The following is a 26,335-nucleotide window of genomic DNA, read 5'->3' on the forward strand; positions in this document are numbered from 1 at the left end:
ACAACTCTTATTTGGCACCACCAGGAACTTTTTCATGCTTATGTTGCTCCCCAGCTCTTTTTACATTTGAGTGTTGCTCATAGGTAAAATAGGTTGGGGTCTCCTGTCCTAGATATTCTAGGAACCATGGCTTAATGATTAATACACCAATGTTTATTAGGTCTGCAACCTTGAAAGGGGTTCCATGGCAAAAAAATTTAACCTCCAAAAGGGACTTCAAACAAAAATGTCTGACAACTGGGTACTAGAGACTTTTATTATACTGTCACTTTGACGGGTAGAGCTGCTGCCAGTTGGCAAAACTGCAAAAAAATGACACAACTTGTCATGCTTTTCAACCATTCAGGCGTAATCAAGCACAAGATATCAGAGACGCCAAGATTTGCACAAGTCCCATAGACTAATAGCATACTGGGTGCAGATAGCAAGTAGGCAAAACAGGACAGGCACTTAGATACCCTTCAGCTGCATATAATTTAGCTAGTAGAAAGGGAGCCCTGTACTTACTACCTGATCAAGCAGGAGTTAGGTAGACTGTTAATCTTTCACCTGGTGGGTCGCAAGAATTGTCTTGGAGGGACTGCAACATTTAGATGCAGATTTATCAACATTCCCATTTTAGTGGTTTTAGAGGTCTTTGAAACCATGAATACCACAGAATTTATTAAAACTTTAAGGGGCACATTTACAAAGCTCGAGTGAAGGATTCGAATTAAAAAAACTTAGAATTTCGAAGTGTTTTTTTGGCTACTTCGACCATCGAATGGGCTACTTCGACCTTCGACTACTACTTCGACTTTGAATCGAACGATTCGAACTAAAAATCGTTCGACTATTCGACCATTCGATAATCGAAGTACTGTCTCTTTAAGAAAAACTTCGACCCCCTACTTCGGCAGCTAAAAGCTACCGAAGTCAATGTTAGCCTATGGGGAAGGTCCCCATAGACTTGCCTGCGTTTTTTTGATCGAAGGATATTCCTTCGATCGTTGTATTAAAATCCTTCGAATCGTTCGAATCGTTCGAATCGTTCGAATAATCCTTCGATCGTTCGATCGTAGGATTAGCGCTAAATCGTTCGACTTCGATATTCGAAGTCGAACGATTTTAGTTCCTAGTCGAATATCGAGGGTTAATTAACCCTCGATATTCGACCCTTAGTAAATCTGCCCCTAAGAATTTGCGGGGGGGGGGGAAACACTGAAAAAAATACAAATGCCTCTGAAACATCTAAAAATTAAATTTTTTTTTTGGAGAATTCCTATCTAAAAAAAATAAAATAAGAAAATCTCTAGAAGTTCCAATAGGATCAGCGCAGCGCCCGTTGATTTCTATAGGACTTTGACAACTTTTACTTGAAGAAATAGAAAAAAAAAATTTTTTTATAGAGATTTGTGAAAACAATAGACGTTTCAGAGTTATTAAATAGGCCCCTTATGGTATTTTGGGTGTTTTTTCTCAATATCTGGCATACCTCAATTTTTATTATTATAGTACCTGTACTTTATACTTTAATAGAATTGTATTGCCAACTTCTCCTCCATGAATGATGGAAGAGGTCCCCTCTAGTGACCCAAAATAGGCCCAGCAGCGCCCACACCTGACCCTAACCCGGTGTGCTCCTTCATTTATATACCATGGACATCATCTAAGTAGGTGAGGCAGGTTCAGTACAATTATATAAAAGAGCATGCACTGGTGTACGAAATGGTGTAGTAGAAGATCGTGGGCATAATGGACATAGGCTGCCCCACAGCCACGAAGACATTGAACGCAAGTTGGCCCGAACTCACGGGCTTCAGGCTAGCCCCCTCCAGGTTCAGTTCTGATAATGGTCCACAACTGAAGGAATATAATTATGTAAATTTATTGCAGCTCCTGTTAATTTCTCGCCTCCGATGGACATACGTATGTAACAAACAAAACACTGCAAGCTAGAGCAAAAAAAACTATATTATATATAACACTATATTATCAATATATGTTTTTATCCCTCCATACCATGCCATAGTAGCAGTCCAGTAGATAATGACTTACAGATTTTTTTTCCTTTCATTTTTTTCTTCCTTTGAATCACAGAAGTATACATTATTTTATCGCTAAACAGAGGCTGTTTGTTAAAAGTTTTCCTTGAATAACTTGAAGTTGAATTTCTCACAATGAGCCTTGATAACCTTGGCCAGCACTGGAGACCCACAGAAGAACACCTGCACTTTGCCTTTATTCTCCTGCTCAATTTTCTGGAATACCTACAAAAGGCAAAGTAAGGAGAAGCGTTAGAGAGAAGAGGTAGAAGGTATCATTAAAGGAATAAGTCCAAGTGTTCAGAGAGCTGCATTTGGATGCAAAATAGCTATAATTACTGTAGCATTTACACACAGCCCCCAGTAGTACAGCAGCCCAGTTGGAATAGCGTTCAGTAAGTGATCATAGAATGATCGTAAAAAGTCCTTGTTATACTGCTGCCACCTTACTAAATATGTCCCTGGGCTCGTGCTGGGGTTGCAGTAATATCTGCAGAGCTACGGTTAAGATATTGGGACATACAGAAGTTGTTACCTTGTTCCAGTCTGGACGTCCTGGTTGTGTCCTTGTTTTTAGTCCAGTTATGGAGTCTCTTTTCTCTTTCTGTGCCAGAAGGTCTAATGCCATCTGCAGGCCAATGGCTTTCATGTCATTCTTGCCGAGTGCCGATGTCATATACATGTGCATCTCCAGGAAACGGCCTATGTTTTGCAAAACACGTTTTAGAAACCTGTATAGTGCATTATATCCTCCTATAGTGCATTTTGTCTCTTAAACTTTGTGCCCTGTTGGTTCTGCACGAAATAAGGAAAGCATTTAGGCTTTGTGAAAGTTTTTCTCGGCTAGAGTCCTGCGCGGAACCCATTTCTAAGACCTGGACCCAAACCGAACCCAAACGGCAACCCGCATATAAACACACTATGATCCGCTACCCGACTCGGACCTGCAACTGCCTTATCCGCAAACCTGACCCGAAATCCGCTAAACACCTACAAACAGGAAGTGATGTTGCTGCAAACAGGAAGTGACATCATCAAAACAAGTTTTGTCAATTTTTAAAAGAACTAAAATATAGGCAATATAACATAAGATAAGAAATTTAGATGAGACCCGCAACCCAACCCACAACCTGCATCTATACCCACACCTGAAAATCCTAGCCTCATTCCACAGGGTACCTGCTTTTTTTGCGGGTAACCCACGGGTACACGACCCTCTGCAGGACTCTACTCTAGGCAACCTCTAAAGCATATTAATGGCTAATGAATGCAGGGAGCATGTTTTTTGAAGTCAGAAACATAAACAACTGTTACTGATATAATCCTGCAGAAATTCATATTCTTGTTAAAACCACTCTATTTGCTCTCACCATCTGGTTCCTCGTCAGCCTGGTCCAGCTCAAGCTTAGTTAGCAGGCTCACAAACCACTCAAAGAACTTCTGGTCTCGGTTGATCCAAATGAAGTCCACCTGTTCGAAAACATGTACCAGGGTATAGCAATTGTTTCTTTTTTAAGGATTAATTTACACCTGCCAATGTAATATAAAAAGAAGTTATAATGCTTATATATGGTTTGGCCATGCCTTTTTATTGTCTTCCTTATGTAGTGGTTTTACCATCATGTCCTATTGCTTTTCATAACAGTTTCCATGACAGCGTCAGCCCGGCAGCAGACACATGAAGTAGATTTCGGAGCTAAAACCCATGAGTATGGATTTCGGAACTGATATTTATTCGGTGGAGTGGCACAGCGGTTCCAGGTGTAGGCAAATAAGAACTTTCATTTAAGCATAGGGGCTGATTCTCGGCGTGCATTATTTATAGGCTGAGAATCAGCCCAGGGTGGCTGAGGCCTAAGGTTAGTGCCATGCGTATCGGATCTTGGAGGAGAACCTGCTCCTACATTGAGAATTAGCCCCTTCCTTTCGTCGGCCCAGACACAGGTACATGCAGCGGATTTCAGCTCTGAAATGCCAACTCTTTCGTTTTGGAGCCAAAATCTGCCGATTGTGCCTGCCCATGATAATGAGACCAGATGCAGGCAAGGAAGGGGCTAATTTTTATCATTGGAGTCAGTGGTGTAACTAGATATTACAGGTAGGGTTGCCACCTTTACCTTATTTGGAAAACTGGGCAGGAAGTATTGACCCGGGCAGCCTTCAAAATATCGGGCTGCCCGGGTCAAAACCTGACAAGTGGCAACCCTAATTACAGGGCCCCACAGCAAATTATTTTTCATGCCTTCAAAATGTCTAGTTTTACCAATATTTATTAAAATTGTACATTGATTAGGGCCTCATGGGGCCCCTATACCTCTTGGGCCCCCTTGCAGCTGCAGGGTCAGCTTCCTCTGTAGTTACGCCCCTGATTGGAGTGGATTCTCAGCCTGCATTTCTCCACAGGCCAACAGACATGAGGCTGCCACTACGTTTATGGGCACTACATGCTGAACTGGAGATTACTGGCTCCAACGTTAACATTTCTATTATCTCACTATTAGATCTGGCGAAATGGATTCTCTCTAAATAAGAACTGATCCTAGGGGATGGCAACATTTAAAAATCAATATGAATATGACCCTGCATGAGCATGCTTGATGGTGATCTGCTGCTGTGTAGTTGAACAGGGATTTATACTACTCCCTTCCTGGGGAGCCATCATACTTTTGTCCAGAAGACATGCAGTAGTATCATATAAGTGTGTGCATTTCACAGTATCCTAAAAAAAAATTATATTTTCCTAAGAATAATGTAATCAATTAAAAATAATGAAATGAAACAGGCACATAAGAATGAGGGTCTGACAAGCAGACACAGTAACTTCTGTCCAACAAGTGACTGAACTTCTCACGGGGACCATCTCACCTTCCTCAGGTTCATTTCGTTTTCCTTAAGGGTCTCACACCAAGAATAGTGGCAGCTGGGACAGTTCTGTTTTCTCATGCGATATCTATGGAGTAGTGGAACCATATGGTGCTGATTAGCGCACAGAAGAATACCAGCGAACAGACAACTTCAGTGGTAGAACTTTCCAGTTGTTGCAAACTTCTGTTCAGGCCTACTGCATGAATAAACTTGCTGTTATATCAACCAATAACATGTTTACTTTGTTTGTACAGATGCCTTAAAGTTTTATCGTATTCCACCTGGGCAAGTTTGGGTTATGATTCTACTTTACAAACCCCTGGCAATATATATTGCAATTCCATTTTGTTCAGCTGATCTGTTACCTACATATTACTGCAGTTGGTAAACTACTGAGAGACATGTTCAGCAAATTAGAGAAATTAACTGTAACTTTTTTTCTGCAAAATCTTATCTACTAACATATTGTAGATTTGCACCTTGCTAAAAAAAAACTGCTTGCACCTTGACAGCATAAATTATTATGGCAGCCCACTGTATAGATCAGTGATCCCCAACCAGTAGCTCACGAGCAACATGTTGCTCCCCAAACCCTTGGATGTTGCTCCCAGTGGTTTCAAAGGAGGTTTTTATATTTGAATTCCTGGTTTGGGGTAAGTTATGGTTGCACAAAAACCAGGTGTACTACCAAACAAAGCCTCCTGTAGCTGCCAGTCCACATAGGGGCTACCAATAGCCAATCACAGCCCTTATTTGGCACCTCCCAGGAACATTTTCAATGCTTGTGTTGATCCCCAAATCCTTTAACAATTGAATGTGGCTCACGGGTGAAAAAGGTTGGGGACCCCTGGTATAGATCAACTGGGTGTCATTAATAACAGAGGGGCAGTTGGTAATTTTTTTTTGTCTATGCTCTAAATCCTGTGCTATCAACCTATCTCTGTTTAAGTATTTGTTTAACCAACTATGTCCAGAGGTGCATAGATGAGGTCAGTGCGAGAAGGGAGAACCTGTACATGATGCTCTGTAGAATTGATGCAAATGGAGTAATCCCAATGCCTGCTCCGATCAGCACCGCGTGGTCTGATGTGAAGATCCGACGAGTTGGTGTTCCATAGGGTCCATCAATGTAACACTAAAATTAGGAGATTATAAACAGATTAGAAGGTTATACGCATTAAAATTGTAGTTCTTAAAGGAGAACTAAAGCTTAAATAGCTAGAAATGTTAAACGTTATGTTTTGGGCTTCTGTACCAGGCCAAGACAACCACAGCCCTTTAGCAGGGAAGATCTGTGTCTCCAAAGATGCCCCAGTAGCTCCATGTCTTCTTTTCTGCTGATTCACTGCACATGCTCTGTGCTGCTGTCACTTACTAAATTTAGGGACCCACTCACAATATACAATACACATAGAATAGAAATGTCACAGTATAAGGCTGATTAGTAAATAATACAGATAATTACTACATGGCAGCACAGAAACCAGTGCAACTAGCATCAGAATGTAATAATCTGCCCTGTAGCATCAGTTTATATTACAGGCCAACCTCATTTTGTGCTTGATAATTAGTGACGACCCCTAAGCTTAGCTTCTCAACAGCTGCTCAGAGCCCACTGAGCATGTGAGTGTCACAGACCCTTTCCAAGTTGGTGACCCCCCTGTGACAAGTTTGAAGTCCTGGATCATTGCTGCTATTGAGAAGCTGAAACTTTAGGCCAGTACAATAAATTCAGTATATAAAATATGGCATTTATAGCCATATTCATTTTTAGGGTTTAGTTCCATTGCCAAGACATGAATAAAGGTTTAACGTTTAAGGCTTAATTCATTTGGAATTAAGCAATTATGGCATATAATCATACAATACGCTGGGGAAATAACACACTACAAAGAATGTTCACTGTCAAATACCACCCTTTTCCCTTATTAGGATAACACATTCCAAATGCAAGGTTTTTACCTTAATGTTGCATAATCTTTGGTTGTCACTATCCTTACAGCAAATCTGCAAATAAATGCAAAATATTTCAGAACCAAAAGCCAATTAAGTTTTAGAAACTCTTCTGACAGTTCAGTGCAGGAGATCAAAAGAGAAAGTCGGGAGATTTCAGTAACAATCTGGGACTACGAGTTGAGCTGTCCAAATCGGAACTGTCCACCGTAACACGGGACAATTGGGAGGTGTGCATTCCTAGGGCACTTATTTATGGATAGAGAATGTATCATAACTGTGTGGTTTCTACCTGATTCATTTGTGCAGTGCTACACTTGCATCTCCGTTAGTATTTATAGAATCACATGGGAATTACATTCATTTACATATCACCAGTCAGATGTTTTGTATTGATTTTTTCTTAGCCTTTTCTTTTAAATCAGACTGGCATCCAATATTTATTCTACTCAAGTGTGCCTAATGATCCTGCAAACATTTAGTTTAAACTTAGTTCCGCTAAACGGGATTAGATCAATTAAAACCAAAAAAAGCATACGTTTTTAACCTGACATATTCATATTCACATTAACGTACATAAACAAATACAGAATAAACAACACAAATACCAAATATATCTTAAATTACATGATACTGTGTATCAGGAACTCACTGGGCCCTATAGGATAATGTCCAAGCGGGATATTTTAAGCCCTACTTGACTTAAAAAATCGTAACTAACCAGAAGTAGTTCACATATCTTTGTGTTAAAAGACCTCTGCCTTATTGTGGGCAGTATGTACCCTTCCCAGTATTGATTGCCTAAATGTTTTATTTTTTTCCATACCTCTTGGCCTTGAACACTTCCTGTTCCATCCAAACTTACACGTACTTCCTCCCCCTGGGGGCTTCTACAAGGTCGGTAAGAAGTCAACTCAATCTGATCATCATCATTGCTTGCAACTGCCTCACAAATATGGCTTGAGCTGAAAAGATGCTCCTAAAAGACAAATAATTTCCCTACAGTCTGCGGATGGACAAGAGAGGTATTTAATTATATACATGTAAAAATCATTGATAGGTGGGGGTGATGTTTTTTAGAAGTGCTACACTTCTCTCTGCTAAACAATAAGCGCTTTATCTCCATTGAGGCTCATGGAACCTTTTCTGTGGACGGCTGATTGATGTAGGGTTTTGCCTCATGAGAGATACCCCCCTGCATACAAGTTTACTCTTCTGATCATCTCATAAAACAGAATAAATGATACTAATAATGTGAAGATCCATATTGGGCCTTAGCGAGGCAGCAGAGGGTTAATACATGGGTTGTTTGTCTTCCTGATTGGTGAAAGAAGCTAGGCATACCCTGAAACAGGCATAGAGTATCCTGATTGGTGGAAGCATGTATGTAACGAGGGGTTTAGATGGCACTTAAGCTGAACATGGACAGACAGCTACTGGTTATGTATAGAATACAGCACAAGGTGCATAAATGTGGAATTTTTTGATGATACTGAGCGGAAATTTCAGACTCTAAGGGGGTTATTTATCAAAATCCGATTTTTTGGATTTTTGAAAAATAAAAAAGTCAGACTAAACTAGAATCCACAATTTAAAAAGCACGATTCAATAGGATCCGGTAATAAAATCAGGTGAAAACCCGAACCGTACAATTTTTTTCTGAGGGTTTTTCCCAAATCGCTTGATTCTTTTGGCTTTTTTCCCCTAAAGTCAGAATTTTTCAGATTTTTTAAAATAAAACGGTCCGGCCAAACTAGAATCCACAATTTGACCTTATTTAATATGTAAAATGCACGATTTAATCAAATTGGGGAAAACACAATAAAATCGAGCGAAAACCCGAATCGTACAATTTTTTCTGAGGTTTTTCCCAAATCGCTTGGTTTTTTTGGGGCTTTTTCCCGAAAAGTCAGAATTTTTCGGATTTCTGCCCAAAAAGCCGGAATAGTCGGATTTTCAGACTAATTTCAGCGCAGCCCGCAGAAACTTCCAAATAGTATAGGGACCTCTCCCATTGACTTATATACAACCTCGGCAGGTCTGAGATGGCAAATTTTCAGATTCTGACTTTTTGCATCCTCGGGGTATAATAAATCTTGAAAATAATTTTCACCAAAAATTTGGATTTAATAGTAAAAAAAACCTCGCATTTTTGAGTTTTTGCCATTCTGATAAGATTTAGATAATATTGCATATATTTTCTGCATGTTTTGGGTAATTTACTTCACAGACATTACCGATAATAGGCTACATACCTGTCAGTTAAGCATATAAGTACAAGACACACACTGCAGTTTGTTATCATCTTTTCTCATCCAACTGGCTGACAAATGAGGACTTCCAAAGGATTTATTAGGTACAGCATGGGAACAGAATGTATGGAAATAAAGGATAATCCAACCAATTTCATGGGAACATTTCATGTAATTTCTACTAACCTGACTGAGGTGTTGTCCATTCTTCAGAGCGAGGGTCTGTCTTTTTGTCTCATGTCTATGAACAGTTTGTGGGCGATGAAAATATTCATATAATTTGTTTGTCCATTGTCCCAAGGAACGGATGTGCAGCCAGATTGTGTCTGTAGAGGAAGGAAATGTCAATATGATGCGAACAGATAAAAAGTTAGCAAAAATCAACAAGGTGCATACCTATGGACAAGGGGTTTAGGTTGATATTTGAAGGAAAATAATGAACATTATTTTACCCCAGTTGTTCTACTGGCTATGGCTTTCTATATTTGAGATACAGTCAAGCAGAATGCTTCTAATGATGAGCTGCAGCCCCCTCTGAACCTCCATAGCATGATGTCTACTTGTCCTTAGAAGTAACAAGTCACTTGTGTTGGTAGTAGTGACAATGTCTTTGCTTCAAGTGGAACCAGTCAATTAGCTCAGAACAAGGACATAAAGAACTATTCTGATTTTGCTTTGTAATATCTTGCTTAGAATTACGCTCTCCTTTACCCCGAACAATAAATAATAGATTGCTTGGGGTTTCAATGGCTGTCCCTTTCTATTATAGGGCTACAGTATCTTCATATTTTCCTGTAGAGTAATGCTGAACTGTCAACTCCTCTGGTTTTCCTCTGGCATCAGACGGCAGCGAGTGCCAGTTACTGTTAGAAAGCCGCCTCTTGTAACTTTAAAAGACGAATTTTCGGGTTTCAACCTGGAAATTCGGCTCCACTAGTGCAGAGAGTGCTACTGCATTCATTGCGCTAGTGATGCGGCCCCTCTTTGATCTACTCCAACGCAGAGTGGAAGGGGGGGGTGGCATCTGCCCATCTGGATTCTTATAAGAGATTAAAGCACAATAAAAGTGTTGGGCTGGCCTATCAGAATAGCAAAGTATCTCCTTGTGGGCCCAAGCCTAGGGCATTGCCATCAGCCCATCCTTATTTCTGCCTATCTAGAAACCTATTTGGTACTACCTATATTTAATTGCTGTGAGATTGGACCCTAGAAGATAGTGACCAACAATGGCATTCTAGGCAAGCTGAGTAAGTAACACTTCCACAAACACCGGTGGGAAAACTCAATAAGAAAATAACATTCATCTGCCAGTATTTTCATTAATCAGATTCAAAGAGAAAATAGGAATTATCATTATAATGGGGAAAATAGTAGGATATTGACACAACATAACTTCTGTTGAAATCATTTACCACCTCAAACAACCATGAATTGACAAGGGTTCTGTGCTCTATTTCCTCTGAAGCCCTGGCAACATGATCAGCTGATCTAAATATCCTTACCTGCCTGTTCTGGGGCACTGCTGATGGTGAACGGGTGCCACTCATACTTGGCAATTACTGGTATGTTCAAGTATATGTAGTCACCTGGCTTGAACTGGAAAGATGGTGGTCTCTTAATGACAAGATGTGTCACCTTCAGCCAAACAGGAGAAATGAAAGATGGAGAAATATGAATAATCTCTAGAGATGCAGACGTTTATATCAAACAGTCATGTGCAAGAGTAATGCCAGAGATATTTCACTACCATCTATACTATTCTGAGCTGTAAGCATCACCCATAATATTTCAGACATACCATGCAAAAGCCTAACTGGATGCCCATGGGTGCTAGTGTGAAATAAACTGTTTTGTTTATAACCCCAATTTGCACACCCCTACCTAACCACCATATTTTTGATCACAGGTTCTTCATCCGGCCTTATCCCTTAATTGCATGTTTGATGGAAAACGCACTACTATAAGGCAATTTTCTAAACCTAGTGTAAAGAACACATATATTGTACCCACTGGGTCTTCTGGGGTCCATGTGATCCAGTGTGTAGCACTGTACCCCCTGTAGTCCCCGCACTGTCGAGTGGAAACTCACAGTAGCCTGGGAGAGCTATGGAGTTGGATTTTATATTCTTCAGTACAGTATATCATCAGGAAACATAAAGTAACTAGGAAGCTGGAGTACCTTAGATGGCAGCAAATTAACCTCTGAAATGTACACATCCCCAGTACGTGACACGGCTGCCCCAAACAGCTTCTCTAGGAGGAACAGAAGCCCAGGGACCAAAAACCACTTCCAGAATTTTGGTGTATGGAGAAATAAGAGAATCCAAATCCAAATGTAGGACAGATGAGTCCAGTAGAACACCTGAAAGGCAATGAAACTGTTACAGGAAAAATCCCTGCACAGTGTTTGTAGTAACAGATTATAGGAAAAAAATTTTATGTGAGGGGAGACTACAGATCCCTATATCCAAACTGCATGCACTGGATAATCTATATGTCCACCGAACCACATTGTTTGTACTGCAGATTCTATAGATCCAAACTGCATGTGGTGCATACTCTATAGCAGGGATCCCCAACCTTTCAAACCCGTGAGCAACATTCAAAAGTTATAGAAGTTGCGCAGCAACACTAGGACGAAAATTGTTCTTGGGGTGCCAAATAAGTGCTGTGATTGGCCACTTGGTAGCCCCTATTGTCAACCACGATTAAGGCTCTGTTTGGCAGTGCACCTGGTTTTTATACAACCAAAACTTACCTTCAAAACGAGTTGGGAATCACTGCTCTATAGAGTCACAGATCAACAATGCATGTTTATTGAGTTACAGTGTGCTGCATACTCTATAGATCCAAATCTAATGTTCCTCATATTATATAGACCCAGAGATCCACAGTATGTGCTGCATACCTTACAAATACCCAGATAGACACTGTATATTCTTTAGATCCACAGATTTGATGATCCTGCATGATACCAATGGCGTTACTAAATGAATTTGCAACCAGGCTTCCTGTCCCTGAAAAAGCGGGACTTGATAAATGCAATTGTTGTGTGCACCATGTTCCTGGTTGACCTCATGGGGGGCAGACCAAGCAACAGCTTCATCCTCCTGCCCCCTGTACCAGTGATCCACCCTGTACATGCTGTGCAAGCTGTAGATTTACTACATTGCTGCATATGGGAATAAAAAAATCAGCATATTGTTTAACAAAATAGCTGTAGCCAAATTCAACCAGTAGCATGTAGCAGCCTCATCACACAATTTATGCCTATTTATATCTATAGGACTGAATTTAACCAGCCTGCAGCAACAGGGACGTAATTGCTAAGCAGAGACATAAAGTATGGGCATGCTCTCTGAATAAGTAGCTCACATACTGTATAAGTAATTGTAACTGTTGATGAGCCTAATAAAATGCCTTTCCTACCATAACCCAGGAACTAAAGAATATGATTATTGACTCAACACCACACATAAAATCTTAAATTGCCCTCATAAAAAATTCCCACAAGTAGATTGTATTTGCAGCAATTTGCATGAAGAACTCTCCAATAAATACCTCTTCTTTCTTTCTTTGTGGTCATTGTGCTACCATCTATCCCTGGTGCCTCTGCAGTATGTAACAGACCAAGCACAGGCAGGTCTCTCAGGGGAGTTTCAGTCTAAAACAGACCTTAATCGTAGTTTTTGAAATATAAAATGCAATATTATTTAAGCACTGTTGAGGAGTCCTGGCTAGTCTTTTTCTGATTCTGATTAAGAAGATATTGGTTGCTTCAATAGCTAAAACAGAAGCAAAACCCACTGCATCTTGTTTTAGAAGACCTCTGTAAACCCTTGCACAGGCTGTTGGCTATAAAAACCTCTTGGAGAGCTACATCCAGTCCGCAGACTTTCAGTTGGTCAGCCCTGAAGTAGGCAATGCTGTCCAAAACTTTCAAGGTGGCTGACCTATTTAGTACAGGAGAGTCCGTACTTTACTAACGCAGGGTCTACTTTTAGATGATGATGTTGTCAGATTATGATCTACCGTTAGCATTCTGTTCCATGGAAAATATTACTTAAATATTATATTGATCTATAAGAATTTATATTGCTATATTTAAAAAAAACAACTATTTATGTAACCTTAGAATAAATATCTGAATGAAGAGAATAAAACTGAAGGGTAATTCAGTCAAGCTGTTTGTTGACAGTGTCTTGAGATCTACTGATCACCAACAAAAGGTCTACTGGTAAATCCCGATCTACCTTTTAGACACCCCTGATTTAGGACACTCCTGATTTAGTACCTTGATTGTGTAGGCTGGCACAGTACCGGACCAACAGAAAAGTGGTGGAATTAATAAAGTATTTATTTTATGCCAAAAGGGGCACTTAAAGGGCATGTAAAGTCTAAAATAGAAGAAGGCTAGAAATGCTGTATTTTGTATACTAAATATAAACATGAACTTACTGCACCACAAGCCTAATCAAACAAATAATTGATGCCTTCAAAGTTGGCTACAGGGGGTCACCATCTTGTAACTTTGTTAAACATCTTTGCAAGACTAAGACTGTGCACATGTTCAGTGTGATCTGGGCTGCTTAGGGATCGTCATAAACAAAGCTGCTTGAGTTCTGCATGGCTGGGAATAAGGCGGGGGCTCCCCCTGCTGTTCATAAGTATGATTGTTTCCCTGCTCAGCAGTTAGGGACCATCTGACAATTACTATCCACGGCAGTAAATGAAGGGAGAATTTCACTGCATACGGTCAGGTTTCTTATAAAAACAGTACACATTTTTTAATTAAAGTATATTTAAGATAGGTTTCTTTTTCATTAAAGAAAACCTATCTTTTTTTTGCCTTTACGTGCCCTTTAATCATAGGCTAGAGCCTAACTGCACAACTTCTCTGTCGGTCCGGTTTTGTGCCAGCCCACCCAATCAATGTGATATGTACTTTTTTAAACCTTTTCTAGCCTGGAGGTTTAAGATCTGAGCACTTGCACTCTTTTTACATTTTGAGAAGTTCCACCCTTAAGATCTATTCATTTATTTTTGGAATTTTTGCTTTATATGACCTATTAAGTAGAAACAGAAAGGGACAAAGGATGAATTAATAAACTTGATGCAAGGGGTCACACATGTGCATGGTCACCTTTGTACTGTTCTAGTGTTCAGGTTGAACACCCCAACAATCAATTAGTGGGATTTACCTTAAAGTACCCCCCATTTGCATACCAGGGTATTGGAAAACAGCAACATCAGACAGATGCCCAGATTGTTGGGCAGCATGGTTGCCAAATAGGGATGTAGCGAACTGCCGATTTGGTGTTCGCGAACGCCGTTCGCGAACACCGGCAAAAAATGCGAACGTTCGCGGACAGTTCGCGAACTTCGAACACCCGCTAAAATCGTTCGAATCGAACGATCGAAGGATTTTAATCGTTCGATCGAAGGATTTTCATTCGAATCGAACGATCGAAGCCATTAGATCGAATGCTTTTCATTCAATCGAATGCTTACAATCGTTCGAACGAATGGAAATCGTTCGATTTTTAGCGGTCGAAGGAATTCGAATGGTCGGATGGTCGAACGACTTGTATTCGAATCGAACGCGAACTCAAAATGCGAACGTTCCCAAACGTTCGCGAACATTCGGCGGACGCGAACGGTCGAAGTTCGCGCGAACTAGTTCGCGGGCGAACAGTTCGCTACATCCCTATTGCCAAACTGGGCATGTATGGCCAGCTTCACAGTGGGCTGTATTGTCAAAAGTATGTTGAGCATTAATGGGCCAATTTAAAGGGATTCTGCCATGATTTTTATGGTGTAGTTTTATTTCTAAATTATACTGTTTACATTACAAATAATTCAGTAATAATTCAGTCTACCAGACACATTTTTATTCCTGGACTAACAAGTGCATTTTTATATCTGTAATATGGTGTGTAGGCGTTAGGGATGCACCAAATCCACTATTTTGGATTCTGCCGAACCCTGGATCCTTTGAGAAAGATTCGGCTGAATACTGAACCGAACCCTAATTTGCATATGCAAATCAGTGAGGGGGAGGGTAAAAAAAATTTGGTTCGGCCAGGCACAAGGATTCGACCAAATCCTGCTGAAAATGGCCGAATTCTGGCTGAATACTGAACCAAATCCTATATTTGGTGCATCCCTAGTAGGCAGCCATCTCAGGTCATTGTGCCATTGTGGTCAGAAAGAGCCAGCTCTGCACAATGGAACTGCTTTCAGATAAGCTATTGTTTCTCCTACTCAATGTAATGGGAAGAGTCGCAGTGAGTGCTCATCTACCAAGGAACTGAGTTTAATCAGAGCACAAGTCACATGACCGAGGGCACCTGGGAAACTGACAACGTGCCTAGCTCTATGTCCGAATTCAAAATTAAATATAAAAAAATCTTTTTGCTCTTTTGAAAAACAGATTTCAATGCAGAATTCTGCTGGAGCAGCACGATTACCTGATGTGTTTTCCAGCGACAGAATCCCTTTAAGATTGCTTGTGCCTTTTGGCACCTAAAAGCTGCTAAAGTTTTTCTTTGTGTTTAAATCCTGTTTGGGAAAAATGGCAAAGACTGCAGAGGTTTTTTTTGTACTGATTAGTAAACTCACGTGGGGGTCTCTTTAAAGATTGACCCCCTAGCCTACTCATCTAGGCTACTCCAAACCCCTACCAAATACTGCAATGGTCCGGTCCACCTATCCAGCACTAACTGTGACTTGTATGAAGGAGCATAAATTGAAGTTCTAGACATAACAATATCATTGGTGCATTTTACAAGATAGAATTGTATGTTTGTCTGGAATCAGGAAAAATAATTGGGTATCCATTTTGCTAAGGATTTTATCATAAAGGGGGATGATCAATGATTGGGGATATGCTAGAAAGCCTGCAATGATCATCATCATTATCCAGCCAACTGCACATATAGCTGACACTGTTGATTAATAATTTCTCACATATACTGTGGAGCAGTGGGAAATTGCAATGTATCTAGATGAGACACAGGCAATATACCTTGACTAATATTTTGCCTACAAAATTCATGGATTTCCCTGCTAATCAAGCTTGTCACAGGCAGCTTTTAAACATGTGTTATCTCTTGTATTATTGATTTGCATATGAACTGACGACAGTTATTTCACGGTTTAGTAGCATCAGAAAAATACAAGGCTCACATTAATCTGAATTGTAACTGTGAAAGGCTTCAAAGAGAAAAGGGAGTTGATATTTGTATGTGGACTTAACATGCCACAACAAGATCACTATAAATTATTCCTGTATATTTCCAAGGGCCTACAGATAAACCACAAATCACTGTTCCTTCCTGTTACCCAGTAAACTGACTGCTTAAAGGAAGATAATAAATAATATTTAATTCTAGCAAGGATCTAGGAAGTATGATGTATCTTCTATTTCAATACTTTAAACAGTCTTATCAGTCAGTATAGCTTTTTGTGTTCTCAGAACATTTCTTTTCCTGGAGGCATTAGCCTTATTTTGCCTTATTTTCTAGCTGGAGAGGGGGAATGAGCTTCATAGATGTTGCTTATGTGCATTCTCCTGCCATAGGTTCCTACAGGTCACTGTGCAGTGCTCTAAGGTATTTTTGTTTATCTAAATGGCTGGGATCATGATGCAAAGAGGGCCAGTTTTATTATTGCCTGAGGTCCTTTGTACATACAATAATTTTTCCAGTTAGAAATTTTTCCATGTTAGAAAGAGATTTATATGCAGATTTCAGAATATGGTATTAAATATTCATAGTGGTTTGGTTCTGGTTGGGTTACAAATATATATATATATATATATATATATATATATATATATATATATATATATACAGTATATACACACACACACTCTAAAAAGCAGAAATATCAAATAAAACCTTTCTTTTTGAATGACCATATATGTTCAGATACGGACGCTTTGTTTTAAACTTTGCATTTATTGCCAACTGGGTGTCAGTTTGCAGAAATCACCTAGGGATCCAATCAGAATTAATTTGAATAAAAAATCTGTTCTTCTTGCCACGTGTAAGGGGGCATCACTAGATTGCCCTATCTGAAGGAAGTCTCACCCATGGCACAAAAAGCTTTAGATTCATTTTAAAAACATTCATTCGTAAAAACATGCTCTATGTTTCAACTAGTGGGATTTACCTCAAAGTAGCCCCCTTTGCGTACAAAGGTACTGGAAAACAGCAACATCAGACAGATGAGGAGCTGCAGAAGAATCCCAGTAATGGATGCTGTACCACTTATCCAGCCGATGCCCGGCCTTATAGTAAGGAGATATTCCCAAAATCTATATGCACCAGTCTTCTCAGTGAGATTTACTAGGGAGAGAATGGATTAGAATATAGGAATGATTACGATGGTAACAACAAATACTGATTGGATGATGCCTGAACCAGAGAGGACCATATATAACATTTTTAATAGGGATGCACCGAATCACCTATTTTGGATTCGGCCGAACCCCCGAATCCTTCACGAAGGATTCGGCCGAATACCGAACCAAATCCGAAACCTAATTTGCATATGCAAATTAGGGGTGCGAAGGGGAAAACATTTTTACTTCCTTGTTTTGTGATAAAAAGTGACGCGATTTCCCTCTCCGCCCCTAATTTGCATATGCAAATTAGGATTCGGATTCGGTTCGGCTGGACAGAAGGATTCGGCCGAATCCTTCTGACAAAGGCCGAATCCTGGCCAAATCCCTAACCGAATCCTGGATTCGGTGCATCCCTAATTTTTAAGATGCAGTGCTATATTTTATGAGCTATTGCAGGATTACCCACTGCCCAGTGCTGAAAACCCACACTCTAACACCTCTTCATTGTCTCTAGTGTCAGTATTATGTGTTCTTGATAATATAGGTGCTCTGCTTACAAGTAGGCAAACAGGCAAACCAAGTCAACACTGTAGTGGTACTCTGGCCTATCATAACCCAGTGTACAGGGAAAGCACTCATACACCAGGTAGAAACATAAGGTTGTAGAGGTGGGGGCTGGATTTAAAACCAGTTTGCTTTTTTAACTCTGGAAACACATAGCAGTGTTGGGGAGTTGTATAAATACAAGTAGTGTATCACCCTAATTGCCCTGTCATTTCCTTCGAGTAACAGTTCTTTATTGTTCTTCTATAGCAGTGATCTCCAACTAGTGGTTCTTAAGGAGCATGTTACTTACCAACCCCTTCAATTTTGTTCCCGGTGGCCTCAAAGCAGCTACTTATTTTTGAATTCCTGGCTTGGAGGCAAGTTTAAGTTGCATAAAAACAATGTGTGCTGCCAAACAGAGCCTCTTGTAGGCTTCTTGTCTACATAGGTGCTACCAATAGCTAATCAGAATCCATATTTGTTGTGTAGATATTTTAGACATTTTGCTTCACACTACAGAAAGACCCTTTATCTGAAAATCCCAGGTGTTATGTATTCTTGGACATTCCAGGCTATCCCCAAGAATCCATATTTGCTTGAATGCGTAGTTGTATATTTTAGACATTTTGCTTCACATTACAGAAAGACCCTTTCTCTGAAAATCACAGATGTTATGTATTCTTTGGATATGGATTTACTGAGGGAGCTCATTCCCCAAATAACAATGTTGTCAATGTTAGAGCCAAGGGGCTGTGACACCTACTAAAATTGGTATCCTTTCCATGGTCGAACCCTATCATTAGAGTTAATGCCATGCATAGACAGCTGGCACAGGAAGGGTGAAAAAAACGAGGATTTAGTCTAATGATAAACCTCATACAGTGACCTGCAGTACATACGACAATAAGCCTTCCCAAAAAAAAAGAGCCTCTACTGCCTAACTCTAGTTTTAGCTCTGACAAAATCTATAAACAGCTTTGTGACATTTCCTATGAAATATGTAACAACCAGACACACACTGCTATGTGAGACAGTTTCTACAATGTGTAATTACCAAAGCAAACTGTGCTAGTTCAGACAGACAGATTCAGAAAGAAAAACTGCTACGTACTAACCATAGAGAATGTATTTAGTGAGATGTTTAGTCACTAAAAGCTCTAATTACCACTGAAAAAATGTCTCTTCATTTACTTTCCTAGTAACAAGAATAAAACCAAAGAAAAAAAAATGGTATAAACTCAGTAGAGTACCCCTATGTTTTAAATGTTACATTTGCTTTCTTAGGCGTTTCATTTGACGCTTGTATGCATTATGTTCCTAATAAGCAACTGACTTGTAGAATAATGTAGGTTCCTTTTGGATTAAGTGTAATATACCAACTGCCGGCATAAACTGGCATTGCAGAATTGATTTATTTATGTAATTATAAGGAGGAATCCAGTGTCGGACTGGCCCACAGGGATACCAGGAAAACTCCCGGTGGGCCCAGTTGTCAGTGGACCCTCCTGCTTCAAAACATTTGGCCATTCCCTATTTCTATAAGAACAAAGAGTCTAAATAGATTGAATAATAGATTATAGCATGTAAAGAAAAGAGACTAGCAGAATAGAGGTTGCGTGAGGAGAGGAATTATAATAGTACTGAGAGTGGGCCCCTGATGTAAGGTCTTTTGATGGGCCCCTGGTCTAAGATTTTTGGGTGGGCCCCTGGTGTCCCAGTCTGATACTGGAGGAATCCATGACATGAACCTAAAGGCATTCCACATTCACCGGCTGCTACCTTCTTTGAAGGAATAGTTCAGCGTAAAAATAAAAACCTGGTAAATAGATAGGCTGTGCAAAATAAAAAATGTTTTCAGTATGGTTAGTTAGTAAAATATCTAATCTATAAAGGCTGAAGTGACTGGATGTCTAACATAATATAACAGAACGTCCTGGTTTTCAGCTCTCTAACTCTGAGTTAGTCAGTGACTTTAAGGGAGGCCACATGGGACATAACTGTTCAGTGAGTTTTGCAATTGATTAGGGATGCACTGAATCCAGGATTCGGTTCCGGATTCGGCCAGGATTCAGTCCTTTTTCAGCAGGATTCGGCCGAATCCTTCTGCCCAGGTGAACCGAATCGGAATCCTAATTTGCATATGCAAATTAGGGGTGGGGAGGGAAAACACGTGACTTTTTGTCACAAAACAAGGAAGTAAACAATTTTTCCCCCTTCCCACCCCTAATTTTCATATTCAAATTAGGGTTCAGATTTGGTTCTGTATTCGGCCGAATCTTTCACAAAGGATTCGGGGGTTCGGCCGAATCCAAAATAGTGGCTTCGGTGCATCCCTACAATTGATCCTCAGCATTCAGCTCAGATTCAAAAGCAAAGTTAGGACCCATTTGCCCCCGGCCCCCCCAAGTGACTGTTTGGTTACTGGATTGAGAATTAAAATAGCCCCTGGCATTTTATTGACACAGATGCCCAAACAGCCCCTCACCAGCTCAATAAATAGTAATTGTCTATGGCAACTTACAGCAGCCCCTCTGGCATTTACCAGAATGCACAGGTTGCCAGTCCAGGCCTGCTGCCTGGTAACCAATCAGTGGAAACCAAGAGAGCTGCAAAGCAGGAAGTAGTGTTCTGTTATGTTATGTTAGACATCCAGTCACTCCAGTCTTTTTAGTTTACATTTTTGGCTAATTAACTATATTAGAAACATTTTTTTTTGCACCTATCTGTTTTTACTTTTATACTGAACATTTCCTTCCCAATTGTGAAAACTAAAGCATTATATAAACGTCATCTCATGCAAATAAGAAACTTTCTAAACATAATCAATTAATTTAATGAATGGCGTCAACACGCACAACATTTGCATACATTTTTAGCTTGACTGCACTTGCAGCTGCATTCGTAAATTACTATTCTAGTCTTCATGGAAAAACACACTAAAAGATGTAAGCTTTGGAGCACAGCATTCTAGATGATAGCAGCATGGCAGCTTAAAGGGGAACTATTACGAAAATGAAAATGTAATATAAGCTTCATTGTACTGAAATAAGAAACTTTCTAAATACAATCAATTAAAAATTCTGCATTGTTTCTGAAATAATCATGTTTGTCTCCACTATTTCTCTCTCAGCATCTGTTTCTCTTCATTCTGTCTTCATGCAGCAGTTGGGGGTCAGATGAATGATCCAATGTATCTTAGAGGGGGGCTCCTTTCCTAGCAGATGTATTAGAGCTCACTCAAATAACTGATTTCAGTACAAACAAAATAACTGCCTTTTGCACAAATTCTGCATGTAGAGAGACGTGATGTCTGGTGATTTTAATAGAATGAGCTCTAATACATCTTCTAGGCAAAAGGAGCCTCCCTATAAGATATATTGGATCATTCATCTGACACCCAACTTCTGAATGAAGATAGAATGAGGAGAAACAGATGCTGAGAGAGGAATAGTGAATATAAACTTGATTATTTCAGAAATGGTACAGAATTTTTAATTGATTGTATTTAGAAAGTTTCTTATTTCAGTATAATGAAGTGTATATTAAATTTTCATTTTTGCGATAGTTCTAATATGGCACCTCTAAGTGCATCATGGGAATAACATTCTTCATAAAAGGCTGCTCTGGAAGACTTAAGCCTTGAAGAACAGTATTTGGAGTGACTCTGATGGCAATGGTGATGTTAGTGGTAAAAGAGAGCTTTGAGGAGCCACATTCATGTCTGGAGTGTTATACAGTTAATGGCCACAGAACCCCCAGCAACAAACTGCTAGATATACTTACTAAAATTAATAACGTGAGCTGCTGTGTGAACGACTGTTAGAAGAAAGATAACATATCCAATCAGCTCATGCAGAATGACATTCTGATCCAGTGGTAGGAAACGTACAACACAGGTAGTGCGCAGCCATGTCAGACACCGACGCAGCATCAGCACCTGAGGAAACACTCTTGGGCATTAAACAGTGGTGGGGGGATTTATTTATTTGGGATTCCTTTTCGGTATGTATACTCACCACAATGAAAGTGCAGTTGAAATTCAAGCACTGACCACAACCCTTGGCTACCATGATCCACCCTCCAAGATTGGCGTGATTGACTGCTGCTAGGGCAAAGAGCATGACGTTAAGGCACCAGTAGCAGCACATGAAGAGCAGTTTACTGCGGTTGTTGTGCCAGTAGGTTTTTGTCAGGTAGCGAGGTGTGTGGTTTGTCTTGTGGACAGCAGGAGGCTTCAGCCAGTTAGCAGCGCTAGTAAGGAAAGTCAAAGATATATTATACAGATATGGACCTGGATAAGCAAAGTTTCAGGCTATACAGAGCCTTTTTTTATGGTAGCGCCCCACTGTGCAGAATCATTAGTGGCCCTATGTTTTATATAGAAAATAAAGTGAAAGTGAAACTAAATTATTTGATATAATAGGAAATATATTTTGACTGCTCTACAGTTAAGAGTTTAGAGACATATTGTGCTAGTGTAAAATTATTGATGATAGGATAGAGGTGGTTTTAGGTCTGCGGATTGCAGAAAATAAGAAAAAACATTCAGGTGGATCCACAGCACTGGGGGCATTTATGAGAATTTCTAATGATTGACAGACACACCAAGGCATCAGTTAGCAGCAGTGACATTTCTGATGTTTTTTATTCTTCCTTTGTGAAATCACATGGTTCTGATTAAATCCCAATTGATTTGTGCTTTATTGTCTCTGTGATATAGAGCGGCACTGATTGGTTGCCAGTCTCTGTTTTTAAGAGCTACTCAATTATTGCACAAGGTGCAAGGAGCATATGGAATCTAAAGTTGTTTGAAGAACCCAAAACTTACTGATCTGTGTTCCCTGCAGGTAAATTACCAACCTGAATCCAATCCAGTACATTTTCTAGAAATTTGGCCACAAAGTCTATAGAAGTGAAGGGATACATGTGCTTTGCCAGGACTTTACATGCTGTAACACCTCTAATATTTGAGCTCTGTCATTTCCAAATATAACATATTACATTGCTTCTTCTGTACATAATGTATATATACAGTACCTACAGCAATACACTGTATGTAAAATTGAATGATTTATAGAGCATATGGTACCACTGTTATCAGATATAAGGATATTAAAAGTCACTTAGAGGCTCTATGACTATATTATTAAGAAAGCTTTTATACAGGTCATTGAAATCTTACATTGCTACTACTACTACTACTGCTACATATTTATGGTAATTGGAGGTTGGCACAATATGGACCAGGTGTTGCAGAGCAACTTGCCTTCTCTCTTAGATTAGTTTGAAATTTAAATTGTAGATTCTATGGTACCGGCAGGCCAGCATGGGGAAGGTTAAAGTAGATTATTACTTATAATACAAAGTTTCCATGAGTCATCATAATGCACGGATAAGGGTATATTATTCATGGCTCTTACATATTATAAGTTACAGCTGAAAAACGTAGGTTCAATAGGAAGACACTACCATGAATTTGACAGTTACCCCCTTAAATAGATGGGTTGATCTGTTTCATGTTAAACCCTTTAGGAACCATTACAAAAGGGAAGCCACTTCTCCACCTTATAGTTAAGTTCTCCATGACTTCTGGGAAGCGCTCTAGCTCTTCCTTCAGCTCCTGGAATGTGATGGACCCACTATGGTCTTTGTCAGCAGACTCAAACAGCACCAATGTCAGGTCATCCAGCTTCTCTTCAGGCAGCGAGATTGCGCTCTCCAGTAGGCAGGATTTCAGAACTGTATGTAGCTCATTTGGGTCGATGGAACCGCTCCCTAGAAAGGTTCATGAAAGTCCAATTTGATAGAAGTCCTATGTAAACATGGATTTACATCTGGAGAATGGCAGCAGACTAGTCTATTCTTTCTTAGGTAATGTAGATATATAGATAGAAACCTAAAAGCCCAACGTAATGCTAAATTGCTGTCAGTGCAATTAACATAAATTTATGTCTTAGTTTTCAACACACCATAGCCTTACTCATTTTGTGCACACAGGCATCTAATTATAGGCCTATCATGCATGAAACGCATGAGACAATAATAAAAAAAAATCTACTTTTCCTTTAAATTGCTTTTCATGGGATCTGCTTGAGTGCCTGCCTAAATGTATTGTGGTTTTGTTTGCCTCTCTAAGCTGCAGGTCTGGGGCAGAGCACCTAGATACAACATTGTCACAGGTGAGCTCTTCATATTTCACACTTTGTTGCTTGGTCGTGGTGTGCCCTAGATCCCATAGGTTTACAGCAATGAGAGAGCATTTAAAAGACCATCTAAGCAATAATTATTCTTGATGTGTATACTAATAGATCAGAATTCTACTTTTTTCTTTCAGAGGTGAATTTATCTTCCAGTGTATTAAACCCAAGCTCCTGGAGCCTGTTGGTGTCTAGGTGACGCAACCAGCAAATATGTTCAAGAAGAATTACCGTCTACATCATAAACTTGGAAGAGGAATCTGAGTTTGTCTGTTTCATTCCCATGTATCAGGAGGTTCAGAGCCTTCAGCAGTTCATCCAGACTGATTGAGCCGCTCCCATCAGAATCAAACAGGGCAAAGAAACGCTCTGCAAAAAAAGACTGAAAAGCACAGACAGGATCAGAGGGAAAGCTGCTCAGTGGCAGTGGTCTTAGAATTTTCTGGTAGCTATTCTAGAAAACTGTAGGACCTGCAAAGTTACCTCTTTAACTTTAAGGGCTGTCTTAAATTCTTCCAGGTCAATTTCTTTATCTTCCCCAGCAATGTTCTCAAACTGCTTGGTCACCCATTCCAACCACTTGGAGTCATCCTCCGTAGACATGGTTCTAAAAAGGAATATAAAGAACATTCCTTGCTCAGAGGAGAAAATATAAATCTTTGTTCCAACATCCCTACTAGCATCTCAAGGGCTCATATATGCAACCAATTGTGTATAGGGATGGTATTTGTGCTACAGCATGACCTGCACAGTGATACTGGTTAAGGAAGTACTGCTAACCCACAAGGAGACTGGGAGCTAATGTAGGTACCCTGCTGAGTATAGAAGTTACTGAACATTTATCAAGGACCATGTCAATAGACAGTCCAGTATTTTCCAATACAATTTCAGAAATCTCAGCAACTGAGAGCCAATATTGTGTGACCATCTCCACAAAGTGTATGAATAAAGGCCAACAAGGCTTGCAAGAGTATATTCTACTGTACTGACCTAACCACTGATTTACCAAAGGCTTGGCATGGCCTGAGAGGTAGGGGCAAATTCATCAAGGGTCGAATTTCGAGGGGTTAAATCCCTCGAAATTCAACTGGGGAATAGAATCGAATAGGCAATTCGGGCGAATTTACGCGCTGGCGAATAGTCGAATTGGCGACTATTCGCCAGGCGAATAGGCGCTCGATCAAATATTCGCTCGAAGGATTTTCATTCGATCGAGTGCCTTTTTATTCGATCAAAAACTTGGAAAACAAACCTATGGGACTTTCCCATAGGCTTTTAAAGCAATTCGTTAGGTTTTAGGTGGCGAAGTAGGCAGTCGAAGTATTTTTAAAAGAGACAGTACTTCGACTATCGAATAGGCGAATAGTCGTAGCGTTTTTGCGCTCGATCCAGTATTTCGACTATCGAATGGCGAATAGTCGCAGCGTTTTTACGCCAATTCGATAGTCGAGGAGCACAAAAATTCGAAGTTTTTTTACTTCGAATCCTTCACTCGAAGTTAGTGAATCGGCCCCTTCAAGTCTGTAAGTGTATATTTTTCAGTATGACACTAGAAGAAAAAATATTTTGGGAATAGTCCAACCTAGTGTCCTTCAGAAAAATGAAGGAGCTGCAATTGAAATATAAACTGCATATCTGGTTGCCTTTGGTTCTCACTGAGAAACATTTTTACTTCTCTGCCCAGCCATATTGTGCCATCTAGTGGGTATTTTGACTATTGAGGAATAACCTACCAATAGATCTCTTCTTCCTCCTCAAATTTCCCTATCCCTATTATATTACATCAGCTATAGGTTCTGTATGTTTTCATCATAGTAATATATTACTTGTGTATCTGTCCTAGGCGTCATGCTTAGCTTATGGGATATGTTTCACTACCATTGCTACAGTCACATGGGCTATCAGTTAAAGGGTAACTATATCATATCCATAAATTAGAATTATATTTCATTTATTTCCATTAACCAACTATTAACACATATAAGTCCATAAGTTGCTGTATAATATAGGTTCTGTGGATGCACATGTGGTATAGGACTCCTTCTCATATACAAAGAACAGGCAGCTTCTATGAGAGCCCCCCTACATCCTACAGGGCCCCTGTTTAACTACTCAGGCTCCACAAATGGTATATATACCCCTGCATAA

General features: G+C 39.8%; 1 protein-coding gene across 1 annotated transcript; it reads right to left on the reverse strand.

Moving 5' to 3' along the window:
* Positions 1-1,725: 1,725 nt before the first annotated feature.
* On the reverse strand, positions 1,726-25,016 carry nox5.S (NADPH oxidase, EF-hand calcium binding domain 5 S homeolog). The gene is made up of 16 exons (XM_018254549.2): positions 24,671-25,016; positions 24,419-24,569; positions 23,555-23,765; positions 22,007-22,241; positions 21,774-21,927; positions 17,270-17,445; positions 11,274-11,456; positions 10,597-10,729; positions 9,281-9,420; positions 7,504-7,821; positions 6,852-6,896; positions 5,900-6,024; positions 4,890-4,974; positions 3,395-3,494; positions 2,560-2,726; positions 1,726-2,249 (listed from the first exon to the last, which is right to left on the reverse strand). Exons 1-16 carry the CDS (start codon positions 24,815-24,817, stop codon positions 2,118-2,120), a joined length of 2,502 nt encoding a protein of 833 aa, XP_018110038.1. The 5' UTR covers positions 24,818-25,016; the 3' UTR covers positions 1,726-2,117.
* Positions 25,017-26,335: the final 1,319 nt, after the last annotated feature.

The sequence above is a fragment of the Xenopus laevis genome, chromosome 3S, assembly GCF_017654675.1.
Source record: "Xenopus laevis strain J_2021 chromosome 3S, Xenopus_laevis_v10.1, whole genome shotgun sequence".
In the NCBI taxonomy this organism is placed as follows: Eukaryota; Metazoa; Chordata; class Amphibia; order Anura; family Pipidae; genus Xenopus; species Xenopus laevis.